The sequence below is a fragment of the Populus trichocarpa genome, chromosome 1 (assembly GCF_000002775.5).
Source record: "Populus trichocarpa isolate Nisqually-1 chromosome 1, P.trichocarpa_v4.1, whole genome shotgun sequence".
Lineage (NCBI taxonomy): Eukaryota > Viridiplantae > Streptophyta > Magnoliopsida > Malpighiales > Salicaceae > Populus > Populus trichocarpa.
The window spans coordinates 42,380,910-42,394,406 of NC_037285.2; the positions used below are offsets into that span (position 1 = coordinate 42,380,910).

General features: G+C 32.2%; 1 protein-coding gene across 1 annotated transcript; it reads left to right on the forward strand.

Annotated features, from left to right (window-relative positions):
• Positions 1-2,003: 2,003 nt before the first annotated feature.
• LOC18095567 (uncharacterized) lies at positions 2,004-8,465 on the forward strand. The gene is made up of 4 exons (XM_024590811.2): positions 2,004-2,473; positions 5,467-5,688; positions 5,850-5,962; positions 6,207-8,465. Exons 1-4 carry the CDS (start codon positions 2,288-2,290, stop codon positions 6,571-6,573), a joined length of 888 nt encoding a protein of 295 aa, XP_024446579.1. The 5' UTR covers positions 2,004-2,287; the 3' UTR covers positions 6,574-8,465.
• Positions 8,466-13,497: the final 5,032 nt, after the last annotated feature.

Genomic DNA, 13,497 nt, shown 5'->3' on the forward strand with positions numbered 1-13,497 from the left:
GTATCACTGTGCACACAGTGCATAGTGAAACACTTGACTTTTTTTTTCCTTCTTTTTTTGTTTGGCCTATGGGTTTTTGTTTTTTTTTTTTTTTGCATTTTTCTTTGTGTTTTTTTTAATGAATTTTTTTTGTTTAATTTAGTTTGTTAATGTGAAATTTTTTTTTATTTAGTTATCATCTTTTTATTACATTGATCTCAGGTTTGACGAGTTAACCTGAATTATTTTTCTATTTAGTTATCAAACTTTCATGATGTGAATCCCAGGTTTGACGGATTAACCTGATTTGACGGGTTAACTCAGTTGATTCAGATTTTTTTTCTTTTTCCTCATTGGTAATATGCTTATGTCTTTTGTTTGTTTTTGTTTTTTTAATTAATTTTTTTCGTTTAGTTTAGGTTGTTAATGTTCACTTTTTTTTTCTATTTCTTTTAATGAATTTTTTTTGTTTAATTTAGTTTGTTAATGTGAAAAAAAAAATTTATTTAGTTATCATACTTTCATGACACGGATCTCGGGTTTGACAAGTTAACCTGGTTTAACGAGTTAACCTAATTTTTTTTTTCTTTTTTAATCAATTTTTTTCGTTTAGTTTAGTTTGTTAATTTTTTTTTGTTTGACCCATCGATTTTTTTTTCTATTTAGTTATCAAACTTTCATGACGCGAATCCCAGATTTGACGGGTTAACCTGATTTGACGGGTTAACTCAGTTGATTCAGATTTTTTTTTTCCTCATTAGTAACAGGCTTATGTCTTTTGTTTGTTTTTTATTATTTTTAGTTAATTTTTTCGTTTAGTTTAGGTTGTTAATGTTTAATTTTTTTTCTATTTAGTTATCAGACTTTCATGACACGGATCCCAGGTTTGACAGGTAACCTGGTTTGACGGGTTAGCCCGGTTAATTCTGGGTTAAGCCGTCAATTTTTTTTTCTATTTAGTTATCAAACTTTCACGACACGAATTCAAGGTTTGACGGGTTAACCCAGTTAATTCAGATTGTTTTTCTTTTTCTTCATTAGTTTTTTTTCTTTCTATTAGTTTTTTTCTTTTTAATTAATTAATTTAATTATCATACTTTTATGACATAACCTTGCAACCAGATCCACATCGAAGACTATTGGGTCTGGTATTAGAGCGAGACCTACTGGGTCATGCAAGTTTAATATTATTATTATTATAAATATTACTTTTGGGTCAGGCGTTATAGCCAAACCCAAGATTCTTGGATATAGCTTTGCAGAAAAACCTAACACTTTTAGATCTTAGTTTTTTTTTGTTGTATTTTTTATATAAAAAAATTAACCCGCGACATCGCGCGGGTTACGTGACTAGTTATTATTTATTATGTGTATGGCTATTATGTTTTTATGAAAATAATTGATTAATGAGTATATTAAAGAAAAAGTTTATAAGTGGGTATGCTTGATAAATTTTATAATATATAAGATTATATTGATAATTTCTCTAAATGCAATTCGTTTGGTCACTCTTTAAAGATAGAAAAGAGACAAGATAGAAGTAAAAAACAAAAAAAATAATTATATTTGGAAGTGATGTATAAGATAAAATGACCGTTTCTGTATTCTATTTGTTTGATGGTGAAAAAGATATAAAGAAATTATTTTATATTACTGTCAAACTTATATATTTTTTTAAAAAATAGATATTATTTTATTTTATATTGAGTGTTCAAACTAATATATTACCAATATGAATTTAAAAAGAAATAGAAAAATGATTGACTTGATTTGAACAGATAAAAACCCAGGTTGATCCACAATCAATGGTAAAACCTGTGTAAGAAATTTATTAACTTAAAAACTTATAATTTTAGAATAAAAAGTTATTTATAATGATATTTTAAAGATAAGAAATAAAAAACTGTTATATTTAGAAACATGTATTCCTTATCTTTTATCTTAAAAATATAAGAATTATTTTAAAAATAAATATATTTTTATCTTTAATTTTTTATATATCAGTAAAGTAATCATTTTTCTATGAAAAAGAAGAAGAAGCTAGGTTCCGCAATTCAGCGCCGTCATTAATAGATAGATCTTTCATTTTTGTAAACAGATATGTCTGATGCATAAAAAGAAGAAGAAAATCATCCTAAGCCACCCGATTAGCTTGGTTTAGCACCGGTTGAGATACGAGGAAGAAGACACCTCTCGAACTTGTCTCTATGCCAACTTTTTAGAGAACAGATTTGGAGACCCTACTTTATCAACGGTATCAAGAGCGGAGCGACCAAAACCATTGATCATTGAGGAGAGTGAAACAAACATGACGGAGATCAAGGCTGTAGGCGTGGTGGGCAGTGGCCAAATGGGCTCTGGTATAGCCCAACTCGCCGCCGTACACGGGCTCGATGTGTGGCTGCTTGACACGGATCCCGCTGCTCTCTCTAGAGCCACAAAGTCTATCACCTCTAACATCCACCGTCTCATCTCCAAAGGCCAACTCTCCCAGGTAATAAATCTCTAAAGTTCCAAAATCTCTTTTTAATAAACTTTCATAAATTAAAATTAGATATATAAATACCATTATGAAAATCGAAATGTTGAGAAGTTTTGTTGATGATGCAAATCTGAGAAGTATAGAGTTAGAGAATAATTTGTTCACATTTAAAATCATAAAAGAACCTAAAAAACAAGAAACAGCATAAAAATGAAGTAGAAACGTTAAGTAGATTTTTGTTTTTCAGCAAGTATATTTCACAATTTCATATACTAAATATTTTTCAGCCATGCTTTTGAATGTATGATATATCCAACACCTCATCCTAAAATAAAGAAAAATACACAAAATTAAAATGATCATGAGACAATATTCAGTAGCAGGTATTACACGTTTGACAACTCGTTCTGATAATTAGCCAGTGATGAAACTACCAGTTCAAGTTAGAGCACTCTGCTGGATTACTCCTTGACCATAATAAATGTAATTGGTAATAAGCTTAAAAGAGTTCCTTAGTGGCTAAAGTTGCATTATTAATGATTGCTTGATTCAACTAAATCAACTAGTTGTTCTACATTACTTCTGGGCAATGCATTATGATGACAATTTTCCCTGTGAGTTTAGACCACTTGCTTCTTTAATGCTTCATCAGCCTTCAAAGAAAGGGGGGCATCTCCAATATTTTGACATGGAAGATGGTGAGATTGAGCAGGTCCAAGCCAGACCCTAAACCGAACAAAATGTCCGGTTGAATAATAAGTTCATGAGTTGGATTTTAGGCGTTGCTACGGGCTACTTCTGGAAACGCGCGCTGCTTTTAATTGTGAACAATTAAAAGAAAAGAAAAAGCGCTTTCTAAGCATGCAATCAAGAGCTAATAGCATTAAAAGGTATATGATTTGACTTTCAAGTAACAGATAAGCAACATGCTAAAAACTTGTTTAAACTGTCTCGAATTTTATATAAAAATCAAATTGTAAAATATAAAGGGATATCAATCTAACATGGACATTGTTTGAGCAACTCAAAATAAAAAATGGCATGATGGAAAAAAAGAGTATGAAAGCCTAACTTTTGAGTGAGAAGTGGTCCCACCAACTGTTAGCAAGTAAAGAGTAACAAATGTTTGTCAATTCCTTGTTACTGCAAGGACTTGGATAACTTAAGTGTCTGCAAAAACATTTTATGTATCCATCTACGTGTTAGGACCCAATATATAAAATGAAATTGGTACATACCTCAAACACGTCTTAAAAAGTAAATTTTCCCCCCAAGAGAAAGCAACCTAAGAGCACCTAAAAACTTTAAACTTTGTTGGGCAAGCATTGGCCAAATAGTTTCTTCCACCAAAGTTTGCATATATATATATATATATATATATATATATATATATATATATATATAAAACTCCTAGATATAAATTGAAAAACTTATGCACGCATCTAATTAAACAACCTAATAACTATTGTGTAAAGTAATGAAAAAAAAAATAAACAAAATAAACAAAAATGAAATTGAGAAAACCAAGCGAAAAATAAAGATCAAGATATCTAACATCGCAACACGGGTAATTTACCTGGTTATGTGTAATGAATTCTTTTATCAAAATAAATTTGTAATAGAAAAACAAATTAAATCTTTAATAGAAACCAACACAAAATTTATAAAAAAAACAATGCAAGGCTGCACATAACACATAAAATTTATTGAACAATAAAAAAAAAAACAATGCAAGGTTGCACATATGAAAAATCTTATAAAAAAATCAATATTAAAAAAAATTAATCTATATAAAATTAAGAAAAAACCACATATAAATCATACCTACCTCTCTAAAAATTAAACACATTCAATATTATTTAAAAATAATCACAATCTAATTAAAATAGAAACAAAAAATTTATTTGAAAAAATATACACAAACAATGCATTATTTTTTAAAAAACTAAAAATAAAAAAAAAAAGAATAATAAAAGAAACAACCAGGCTAGGTGCTGCTAGGCCTGGTAAGCCAGCCCAGCACCTAGCCCAATAAAGCAACAGTCCGCACACGGGCTTTTATTTTTAAAAAAAAGTGTAATGGGGCCGACGACGCGTTGTCCGCCCCAAATAGTTAAAAAAAAAAAGACGCGTCGCTTGGGAAGCCTAGAATCCAGCCACTGTGGTGCTGGAAAAATGGGGTCCTTCGTTTTTTCATCCAAAATCTCATTTTCAACCCATTTTTGACCAAAAACATCTAGAAAACACCCTAGAGACCTTAAACCAATCCATGGCCACCAAAAAGCCAACAAACCGCCTTAAAACCCGAAATCCACCTAAAACAAAAATTCTTTCCGAGCTCAGATTTGTTGTTTTAGGTGTTGTCGAGGTAAAAAAAACACCTGAATGTAACCCCCCTCATCATATGAAATCTTTTGACACAAAAATCAACTGTTTTGGTGACTATAATCTTCCCCAACGACTACTTTTTCTTTTTAGGCTGGAATCCGACGACTCTCTCTCTCTCCTCCCAACAGAAAAAGACTGAAAAAATAGGAAAATGAAGTTAGGTACCAAAATATATTGTCTTGAAATTCAAGGGACTGATTACCTAATATCTAAAAAATGTAGGAGATTAAAATGAATGTTGCAACAAAATTTTCAACCTGCCCCCCAATGTTATCCGAAAGTTTTGCTTTAGTCTCTTAGCTTTCAATTCAATCTTTCTTTCTTAAAAAAATTATGCAATTAGGGGTTAATTTGGGCTAAAAATGCTAAAATCATGCAAAATAAAAGTTTGAGAACCAAAGTGAAAAATATAAAAAAAAATACATTGCTCTAATCCAAATATAATCCACAGTGAATTAGGAGAAAGTGCAGTGTTTTTTGCTACAGTAAAATGCCGATGCTTTTGTTGTAACGTCATGCTGGATTGCTGGTAGAGATATTGACAAAGAAAGAAATTTATTTGTGTAAACTGATATATATTCTAACCTCAAAGGGTTTTTTTTAACTCCACTTGACAGGCTGCAGGTAACGATGCATTGGGCCATTTACGGTGTAGCTCAAATTTAGAAGAGCTGCGTATGGCAGATATTGTCATTGAAGCTATCGTGGAATCCGAAGATGCGAAGAAAACATTATTCCTTGAACTAGATAGGATAGCAAAAAGTTCTGCCATTTTGGCATCCAATACAAGTTCCATCTCCATTACCCGCCTAGCATCTGCGACTAGCAGGCCACGCCAGGTTATACTCAGAATATGTTTCTTGTTTTTAGCCAATGCTAAGGATATCTATTAACAACACTTGCACGAATCAAAATGAAGTTCTTTTAACTTTAGATCATGTATATTGCGTTGGTTTTCACAGAACAGGATTCTGACTGGATAAAAAAGTATCATCTGCAGGTGATTGGCATGCATTTCATGAATCCTCCTCCTATAATGAAACTGGTTGAGATTGTACGCGGTGCAGACACATCAGACAATACATTTTATGCAACCAAGGCATTGGCAGAGAGGTGACCGGAATACCTCCTTCTATGAAACAATAGCACCTTTCATTCCTCTTATGTCCTCCCCTCAACATTCTCCTGCCAAATCCATTTAAATAATTGTCTTCTTCATTTTGAATTTGCTTTGGAAGTAAATGCAAACCAGGTCCCCTTTCGCTCTTCCCTCCACCCTGCACGTGCCTTTTTTGTAATGTTGCAAAGAGTGATCTAACATTTATTTTTATCTCAATCGCCATTAACTCTGCTGCAGGTTTGGCAAGACAGTGATATGCTCTCAAGATTTTTCAGGTTTCGTTGTAAACCGGATCTTAATGCCAATGATAAATGAAGCATTTTATGCTCTCTATACAGGAGTGGCAACAAAGGAGGATATTGATACAGGAATGAAGTTAGGAACGAACCACCCAATGGGTCCTTTACAACTTGCAGATTTCATTGGACTGGATGTATGCCTGTCGATAATGAAAGTTCTTCAGACTGGCTTAGGGGACAATAAATATGCTCCATGTCCGCTTCTTGTGCAGTTTGTTGATGCAGGTCGTCTTGGACGAAAACGTGGTATTGGTGTCTATGACTATCGTGCAGCTGAGCAAGTAAAACGCTCTGCTCGACTTTGAACTCACTGAAAATTGTGAATTATGAGGCTCGCACTGTAATGCCTTTGTAATTAAGTTTGGGTTTGGTACTGTGGTTTATAATGTTTTTTAAATGTGATTCTTTTTATGCTTGAAAATATATATGAAAATATTGTTTTTATATTTTTTTTTGTTTTTAACATCAAAATATATATGAATTATGTTTTTTCAAAAGATATATTTTTGATACGCATCAAACAAACAGAAGGGACTGTACTCACTGTTTAACAAATCATTGTTTAACAAATCATTGTTTCTTTTGTAAATAAAAAGTAGCTTTCACAAAAAGGGGGTGAGATACCCCAAAAAGAGGAATATTGTGCTTAAAGTAATAAAGCAGAGGATAAAAGTCTGAGATTAATAATGTTATCCCAAAATTCGAATGATTAGAATGTGATGTACCATGTCTTGATTATTTTTACTTGCAATTACCCTGCTTTGTATACAGTTCCTTGTGATGAATTACTGAAGTAGCATTACAGAGTTCTAATAATGTTGCCAGTAAAACCACTAATGTTCATCAAGTTGATCCATGGTTATTGTTTATCCTTACTAAAGTTTTTTGTAAAATAGGTAACTCGAATTCTCACGAAAATTGCTTGCTTGCCATCCGTGTCACTTCAAGCAATTTAATGAAGGTTTGTTCAGTGGTTAATCTTGGAACTTTGATGTTGTGCTTCAATTTGTGAATGAGCAATGCGATCTCAGCATGCATGGAGGTCTTTAGATTTCAAGAATTTTTGTGTTTGCAGTAGTAATCTGATCCGAGACAGCAACTTGCGAGGGTCTGATCTTTGAAGCTGGTGGCACATGCAGACATGAAAAACGCATAATGGATTGAAAGTCACATGCCTTTTCCAACTTCTTTTCCTTTCAGTGGTAGAGCATTTGCATGTGGCTAAACCCAAAAACAGACAGAAGAAGAACTGCTTTCCAGTTCATAATAGCCATTATCCTTCGGTTGATTAAGTTTCTAAATTGTCCATCAAGCAAAATCAAGTAAAAAAACTGGGAACATGGCCAAAATCTTGGTGTATTACATTTATGCTGCTCTAGAAAAAACAAGAAAGAAGATTGAAACTTTAACCACAAATGTAAAATATATGTGGACATAATGGTTGCCAGCTTGGAGTTTTTAATGAGAGACAACGAAATCAGAAGGATCCCCTGAATTTCAATATTAGTGGGCTAGAGATGACCCACAAAGAAGAGACTGTTACTGTATTAAGTTCATCCTCGCTCATGGGCAGCCCCCACCACTCAAGAGTCCAAGGCGCCATTATTTGTTACGTAACTTCTGTATTGAAAGTGATTGATTTGGAATCCCATGGAAAATAAAAAGAAAAAGAAAAGGAGTAAGAATGAATGACATTATTTAGATAAGAAAGAAGATAGAAAATCACAGCAAAGGCTAAGACGTTTTTTACAGAGGTTTGGGAGAAGTTTGGAGAGAGGAGAAGGCATAAGCTAGCAATGAAGTTCTTGTTCCAGTGCCCTTGCTGCTCATGTTTCTGCTTCATGAAGCCTAAGCAGGGGAAACCGAAGGTGAAGGAAGTTGCCAAGGTAGCCAAGGTAGAGGATGCCAAGGTAGCCAAGGTAGTGGATGCCAAGAAGGTAGAGGATGCCAAGGAAGAGAAGAAAGAGTAATTTATAAACTAAATGCAACTACAATGTTGATGTAAAATATTTGATCTCCTTTTTTAGTGTATGCAGGGCTCTTCTTCCTGCTTGCTGGTTGTTCTCAAGTAATTTTCATGTAGCATTTTCCCTCTAATCCATATGAAATGCTACCTTTAATTTCCATGCATGGAAATAAATGTTACTGCTACATTTTATTTTGCCCAAGTTAAAAACAATGTATCATTTTCTGCTTATATCTGCACAATTGCTTGCAAATCTCTTTGTTCCATGAACAATTCTGGGATATTTGGTGTAATCGAGCACGCTCTAGAGTTCATGCATGCTATGCTTGCAAGGAAATGAAGAGATACAAGTAGCGAGGTGCTTGTTCAAGCAGAAAAGAAAGCTTGACGAGATGTTAGTTTTCAAGAATCTTCCTCAGGAAATGTCACTGGTCTCTTTCCATGGAACGTCAACGCTCAACACCCACATTTGAATTTCTATAGATCTTATTTTCTGGCACAAACGCTCCCTCGAGGACTCGGCTTAGTGATCGTATACCGGCCACCGGAGCTTCTTCAATAAGTTTGAATTTTTATGATTTTTTTTTTATGGTGGCCGGAACTCGGAAGCGTGGTAGGGAGAGGAAGCGTGGTAGGTATCGCTTATTTTGTTTGAGAATATATTAAAATAAATTTTTAAAAAAATTATTTTTGATATAATTATATTAAAATAATTTGAAAATATATATAAAAAAATAATTTAAAATTAAAAAAATAATTATTTTTTTTAAAACGTAAAAATAAATAGACCGCAAGGCAACCAGAGAGTCTCAGGTTTTGTACCTTAATAAACAGTACCTCATAACACAAAAATCTTGTGTAATAATTTTGAAAGGTATAGCTTAATTGGTCAGATCTTGGGTTTGCTCTTTAAAGATCACTAGTTCGAGTGCTACAAACCTCATGGTCATCGGAAATTTACATAGTTATTAACTTCTGGGTCTTGGAGGATTAGTTGAGCTGCGTGTAAGTTGATCAAGATGCTTACGGTTACTAAAAAAAAATCTTGGGTAATTAATTAATGTTTGTATTAATTTATTAATAAAAAATTAACATTTAATTAGTCTGGTCTAAAAACCAAATCTGCCCCATTCGGTCCTACCAAAGTAGATTAAAACATTTAATCCTGACGAGTGTTCAGAGTGTCAAGAGCCTGGGTGGATAAAGTAGGCCGCCCAGCCCATTATCACACAGAAATCCAGCTCACAGTCCGGATTCCTTTTTTGGTTAATATATTTTTAGATGAATTGCTTTTATATTGAGATTAAATCGTTTTTTAATCTGTCTTAAATATGTTACCCATATCTAAGCTCAAGCACTAAATATTAAAAAAAAAATTATCAGTTTTATTCTTATAATTATATTAATTCCCATAAAATAGTTTTTTTTTTATCTCTATTTTTCCAGAAATTATATCACACTTTACATTCTTATACGGATCACCAAGAAAAAATCAATAAAAAATATTAGATTATCTATATGATTATCATTATATTCCATACAATAACTAAAGAGCCATTACAATATTAATATTATAACTTTGTCATAAACATATAATCACTATTTTCCCATTAAACTAATATTACTATAAATTTATCAAAAAACATTTTAAAAAATTCTCCAGTGGTTTTTCATCCAACACTTCATTTGCAATACAAAAACAACCTTCTAATTAAATTTATTTTTGCATTTCATTAATTCTTTATTCAATAAAACATAATCACTTTGATTGATTTAGGTTATAGTTAGGTTTGTAGTGTTTTCAGATAATTGCATGATTTACAATACTTGGCATAGATATCTCTCTTTATCATTAAAAAAAAAGAAAAAAAAGAGAGGATATTTTTGTGTATTTCCGCATGCATGGCCTGAGGTGCAGAGATGATTCATTCACTTTGATTGATTTTTTTTGAAGGTGAGAGAGTAAAATACTTTGCTGCCTGAACCATTCCTTACATCAACAAAGATTTCGGCAAATGTGAGTGCGAACTGTATATATCTTAACATCCCGAGTCGATTGAAGGTGCTTAAAAGCTTTGAAGTGGTTGAAAAAGGTAGATATGAAGCCCACCATTGTAGAAATAGGTTTTGGAAATTGATTTGATGATCTATTGTTTAAAAGAGAATTGAAATTGATTTTGGAAATTGATTCTTATGTGAAAAAAAAAAAAGAAACCACTTTTGAAACAGAAAATTCAAATGTTTGTGCCTCATTGAAAAAAGAAACAAAAATTAAACTATGCGTCATCTTCTATTTGTTACAAACTACACATCGTACACGTGTTTTCTTTGTGTTTAAGGAGTGTTTTAGTAAGTTAGCATATTTAAAAAAATTAATATGTAAAGTAACGCAAGTGGAAAAATAATTAGAAATCTAACACAGTTAAGAGAGTCGCAGATATCATCTGCGACTCGTGTTTCAAGGATAATATCTACGACTTCTCTAACAGAAGCGTACATGGATAATCTATTCTTCTATCAAATCTCTACCAAGAAAACAACAATTCACACAATCACAATAATTAGTTCTCTACTAATAAAACACAATTCACATAAGCAGCACATAATATATTAAATCGCAAATAACAAATGTACATTAGAATTTAAAACAACATAACATTTTATTAAAAATTAAACTAATTATACATCTATTAACAATTATCATAACATATAATAATATGTAATTATATCTAATAATCTTCTTATCTCATCCAACTCAAGGTCGGGCTTGTAATATCCATGTAGAGGAGGACCAATATCATCCCAGCTCGTGGGCGGGTCTGGAACGCTCATGGACCGGTCTGAGATGCTTGTGGACGGGCTAGCATGTATCCCCAACACTCTCACGATAAGCAATCTCATATTTCACTAATTCTGCTTCAAGACTCAATCTCCACAATCTCTTGAAATCCACCATGACATAGATGGAGCGTGGTGTTGGCCAAAATACATCTCATCTCATCTACACTTTCACGGATAGTCGTTGCTGATTTCTAAGCTTCTCGTACTAAGTAATTAATTTATATACATGCATTAAAAACCAATTAGTAGTCATCATCCATAAAAAAAACTATTTTGGTATTTAATAAATGTAAAACAATATTACATACCAATCGATTTTGTCTCAGATACCAGGAGGTATAGTGCATCGAGTTGCGTGAACGTCTCTGGAAACATGACCAAGTCGGTGTAATGAAACGACACGTAATGGACATTTATCATGTCATATGGGTATTTATATCAGTCATAGGTTGCAGCTCCTCAAAAACACGATCTCTCCTAGCATTCCAGAGATCAAGATAAGATACATGAATTACCAACCAATTCCCTTTGTGCTTACCCTAGCGACTAACACTGTGCAACTCCTCTCCAATATCAACATAATCCAGTATATGATGAGACAATCTAAATTATCGCATTACCTGATCTGGACAATGCATCTCAATAATGTTGAAGCAGTGCAGAGGAACTTATACTAACTAAATGTCAGATCCCTTAAGGCATATAGGCAAAGCTGAAAATATCAAGTCATCTGTATATAACATCCATATAACCTATCAAAATATATAAAATAGTTATCTCAAATAATCAATTGAACCTAAATAATTAACTTTAAAGTGACAAAAAAAATTAATACATCTGTAATATATACTTGATTCTCCATAGCAATATGGAGCAGATGCCATATCCAACTTAGGTTTCATATTAACAATTTCTAGCACAAACACTTGTCTATTATCATTACCATATAATCTAGATGGATTATTTGTCCGTGATGTTTGTGTAGTTCTTTGAGAGTTACTTAGAAACCATGTCAACTTCATACTAGAAGACTTTTTTTGTTTAAATTTACTATTTAAATAGAGCCACAACATATTAATCTTATTAATTTTAGCAAATCCAAACATTGAATTCCAAACATAACATAAATTTGTTTGACGTCGAGCTTGGCTTAGGCCTGCATAGGCTAGGCTAGCAAGACTAGCAAACAAGTCAGGCCCCTCCTCATCTTTTTTTTTTTTCTTTTCAAAATTCTTTCTTTTTTAATTTTACTTGTTCTATCTTTAAAACTATTTATTCTCCTTCTATAAAAACTGATTATAATATATTTTTATCATTAATTTACGTGTCTGTAGAATAAGTTAGAATTTTAATTTGGAAATCTTAATACGATTTTCAATAATATATAACTAGAATAGAACCTATTTGAATTTCATTCGTCTTAATAAATATAAAATATATAAGGAATTGAAATTCCACGTATGAAGATTTAGAATTCTTATTAATAATAAATATTTGGTTAATTTGTGACTTTTTTATGTAATGTGTTTTTGTAAAATATTGAAAATTGCTAAAATAAATTAAATTCAAGTAGTACGTATTTAGATATTCAATTACATACAAATCATTGCTTCGTATAAAAATATAAAAATATGACATATTGGAAATTGGTAATCTCAATATGGTAAGAACTAGAAATGAGTAAAAAAACCGAAAAACCGATTAAACTTAAAAAACTGAAAAAAAATAACTAAAAAAACTAAACCGTGAAAAAAACCGATTAAAATTTTGAAAACACCGATCAGTTCGGTTTCGGTTTTATAAGCCTGAAACCGAAAAAACCAAACCGAACCCAAACCAAAAAAACTGAACTGAACCAAACTCAAACCGAAAAAACAGAATTGAACCGAACTCAAACCGAAAAAAACCGAGCCCAAACCGGTTTGAACTGGTTTTTGTTCTAAAAAACCGAACCGAACCCAAACCGAAAAACCGAACCGAACCCAAACCGAAAAAACCAGAAAAAAGCGAGTCAAACCGAGCCAAACCGGAAAAAAACCGAGCCCAAACCGGTTTGAACAAGTTTTTGTCCTAAAAAACCGAACCGAACCGAACCAAAACAGAAAAAACCGAACCGAACCGAAAAAACCGAGCCCAAACCGGTTTGAACCGGTTTTTGTTCTAAAAAACCAAACCGAACCGAAACTGGTCGGTTTGAACCGGTTTTGGTTTTTTTTAAAAAAAATTCAATTTAGTTATTTTTTTTATAAAAACCGAATAAAATCGAAAATGATCACCCCTACTAAGAAGTAGCAGCTGGAATAATTAGGTCATTTAATCATTAATTACTGGTTAGTTAATAGATAGTGATAGAATACTTTAAATTTTAAATTTGAAGAAATTATTATTTCATTAAATCTTCATGTTTAAATAAATTATGTGA

Coding starts and splice junctions, on each gene's coding strand:
- LOC18095567 (XM_024590811.2), top strand. CDS start 2,288: ATGACGGAGATCAAGGCTGTAGGCGTGGTGGGCAGTGGCCAAATGGGC. Junction 2,474..5,466: donor CCAAAGGCCAACTCTCCCAG/GTAATAAATCTC, acceptor TCCACTTGACAG/GCTGCAGGTAACGATGCATT. Junction 5,689..5,849: donor CGACTAGCAGGCCACGCCAG/GTTATACTCAGA, acceptor TATCATCTGCAG/GTGATTGGCATGCATTTCAT.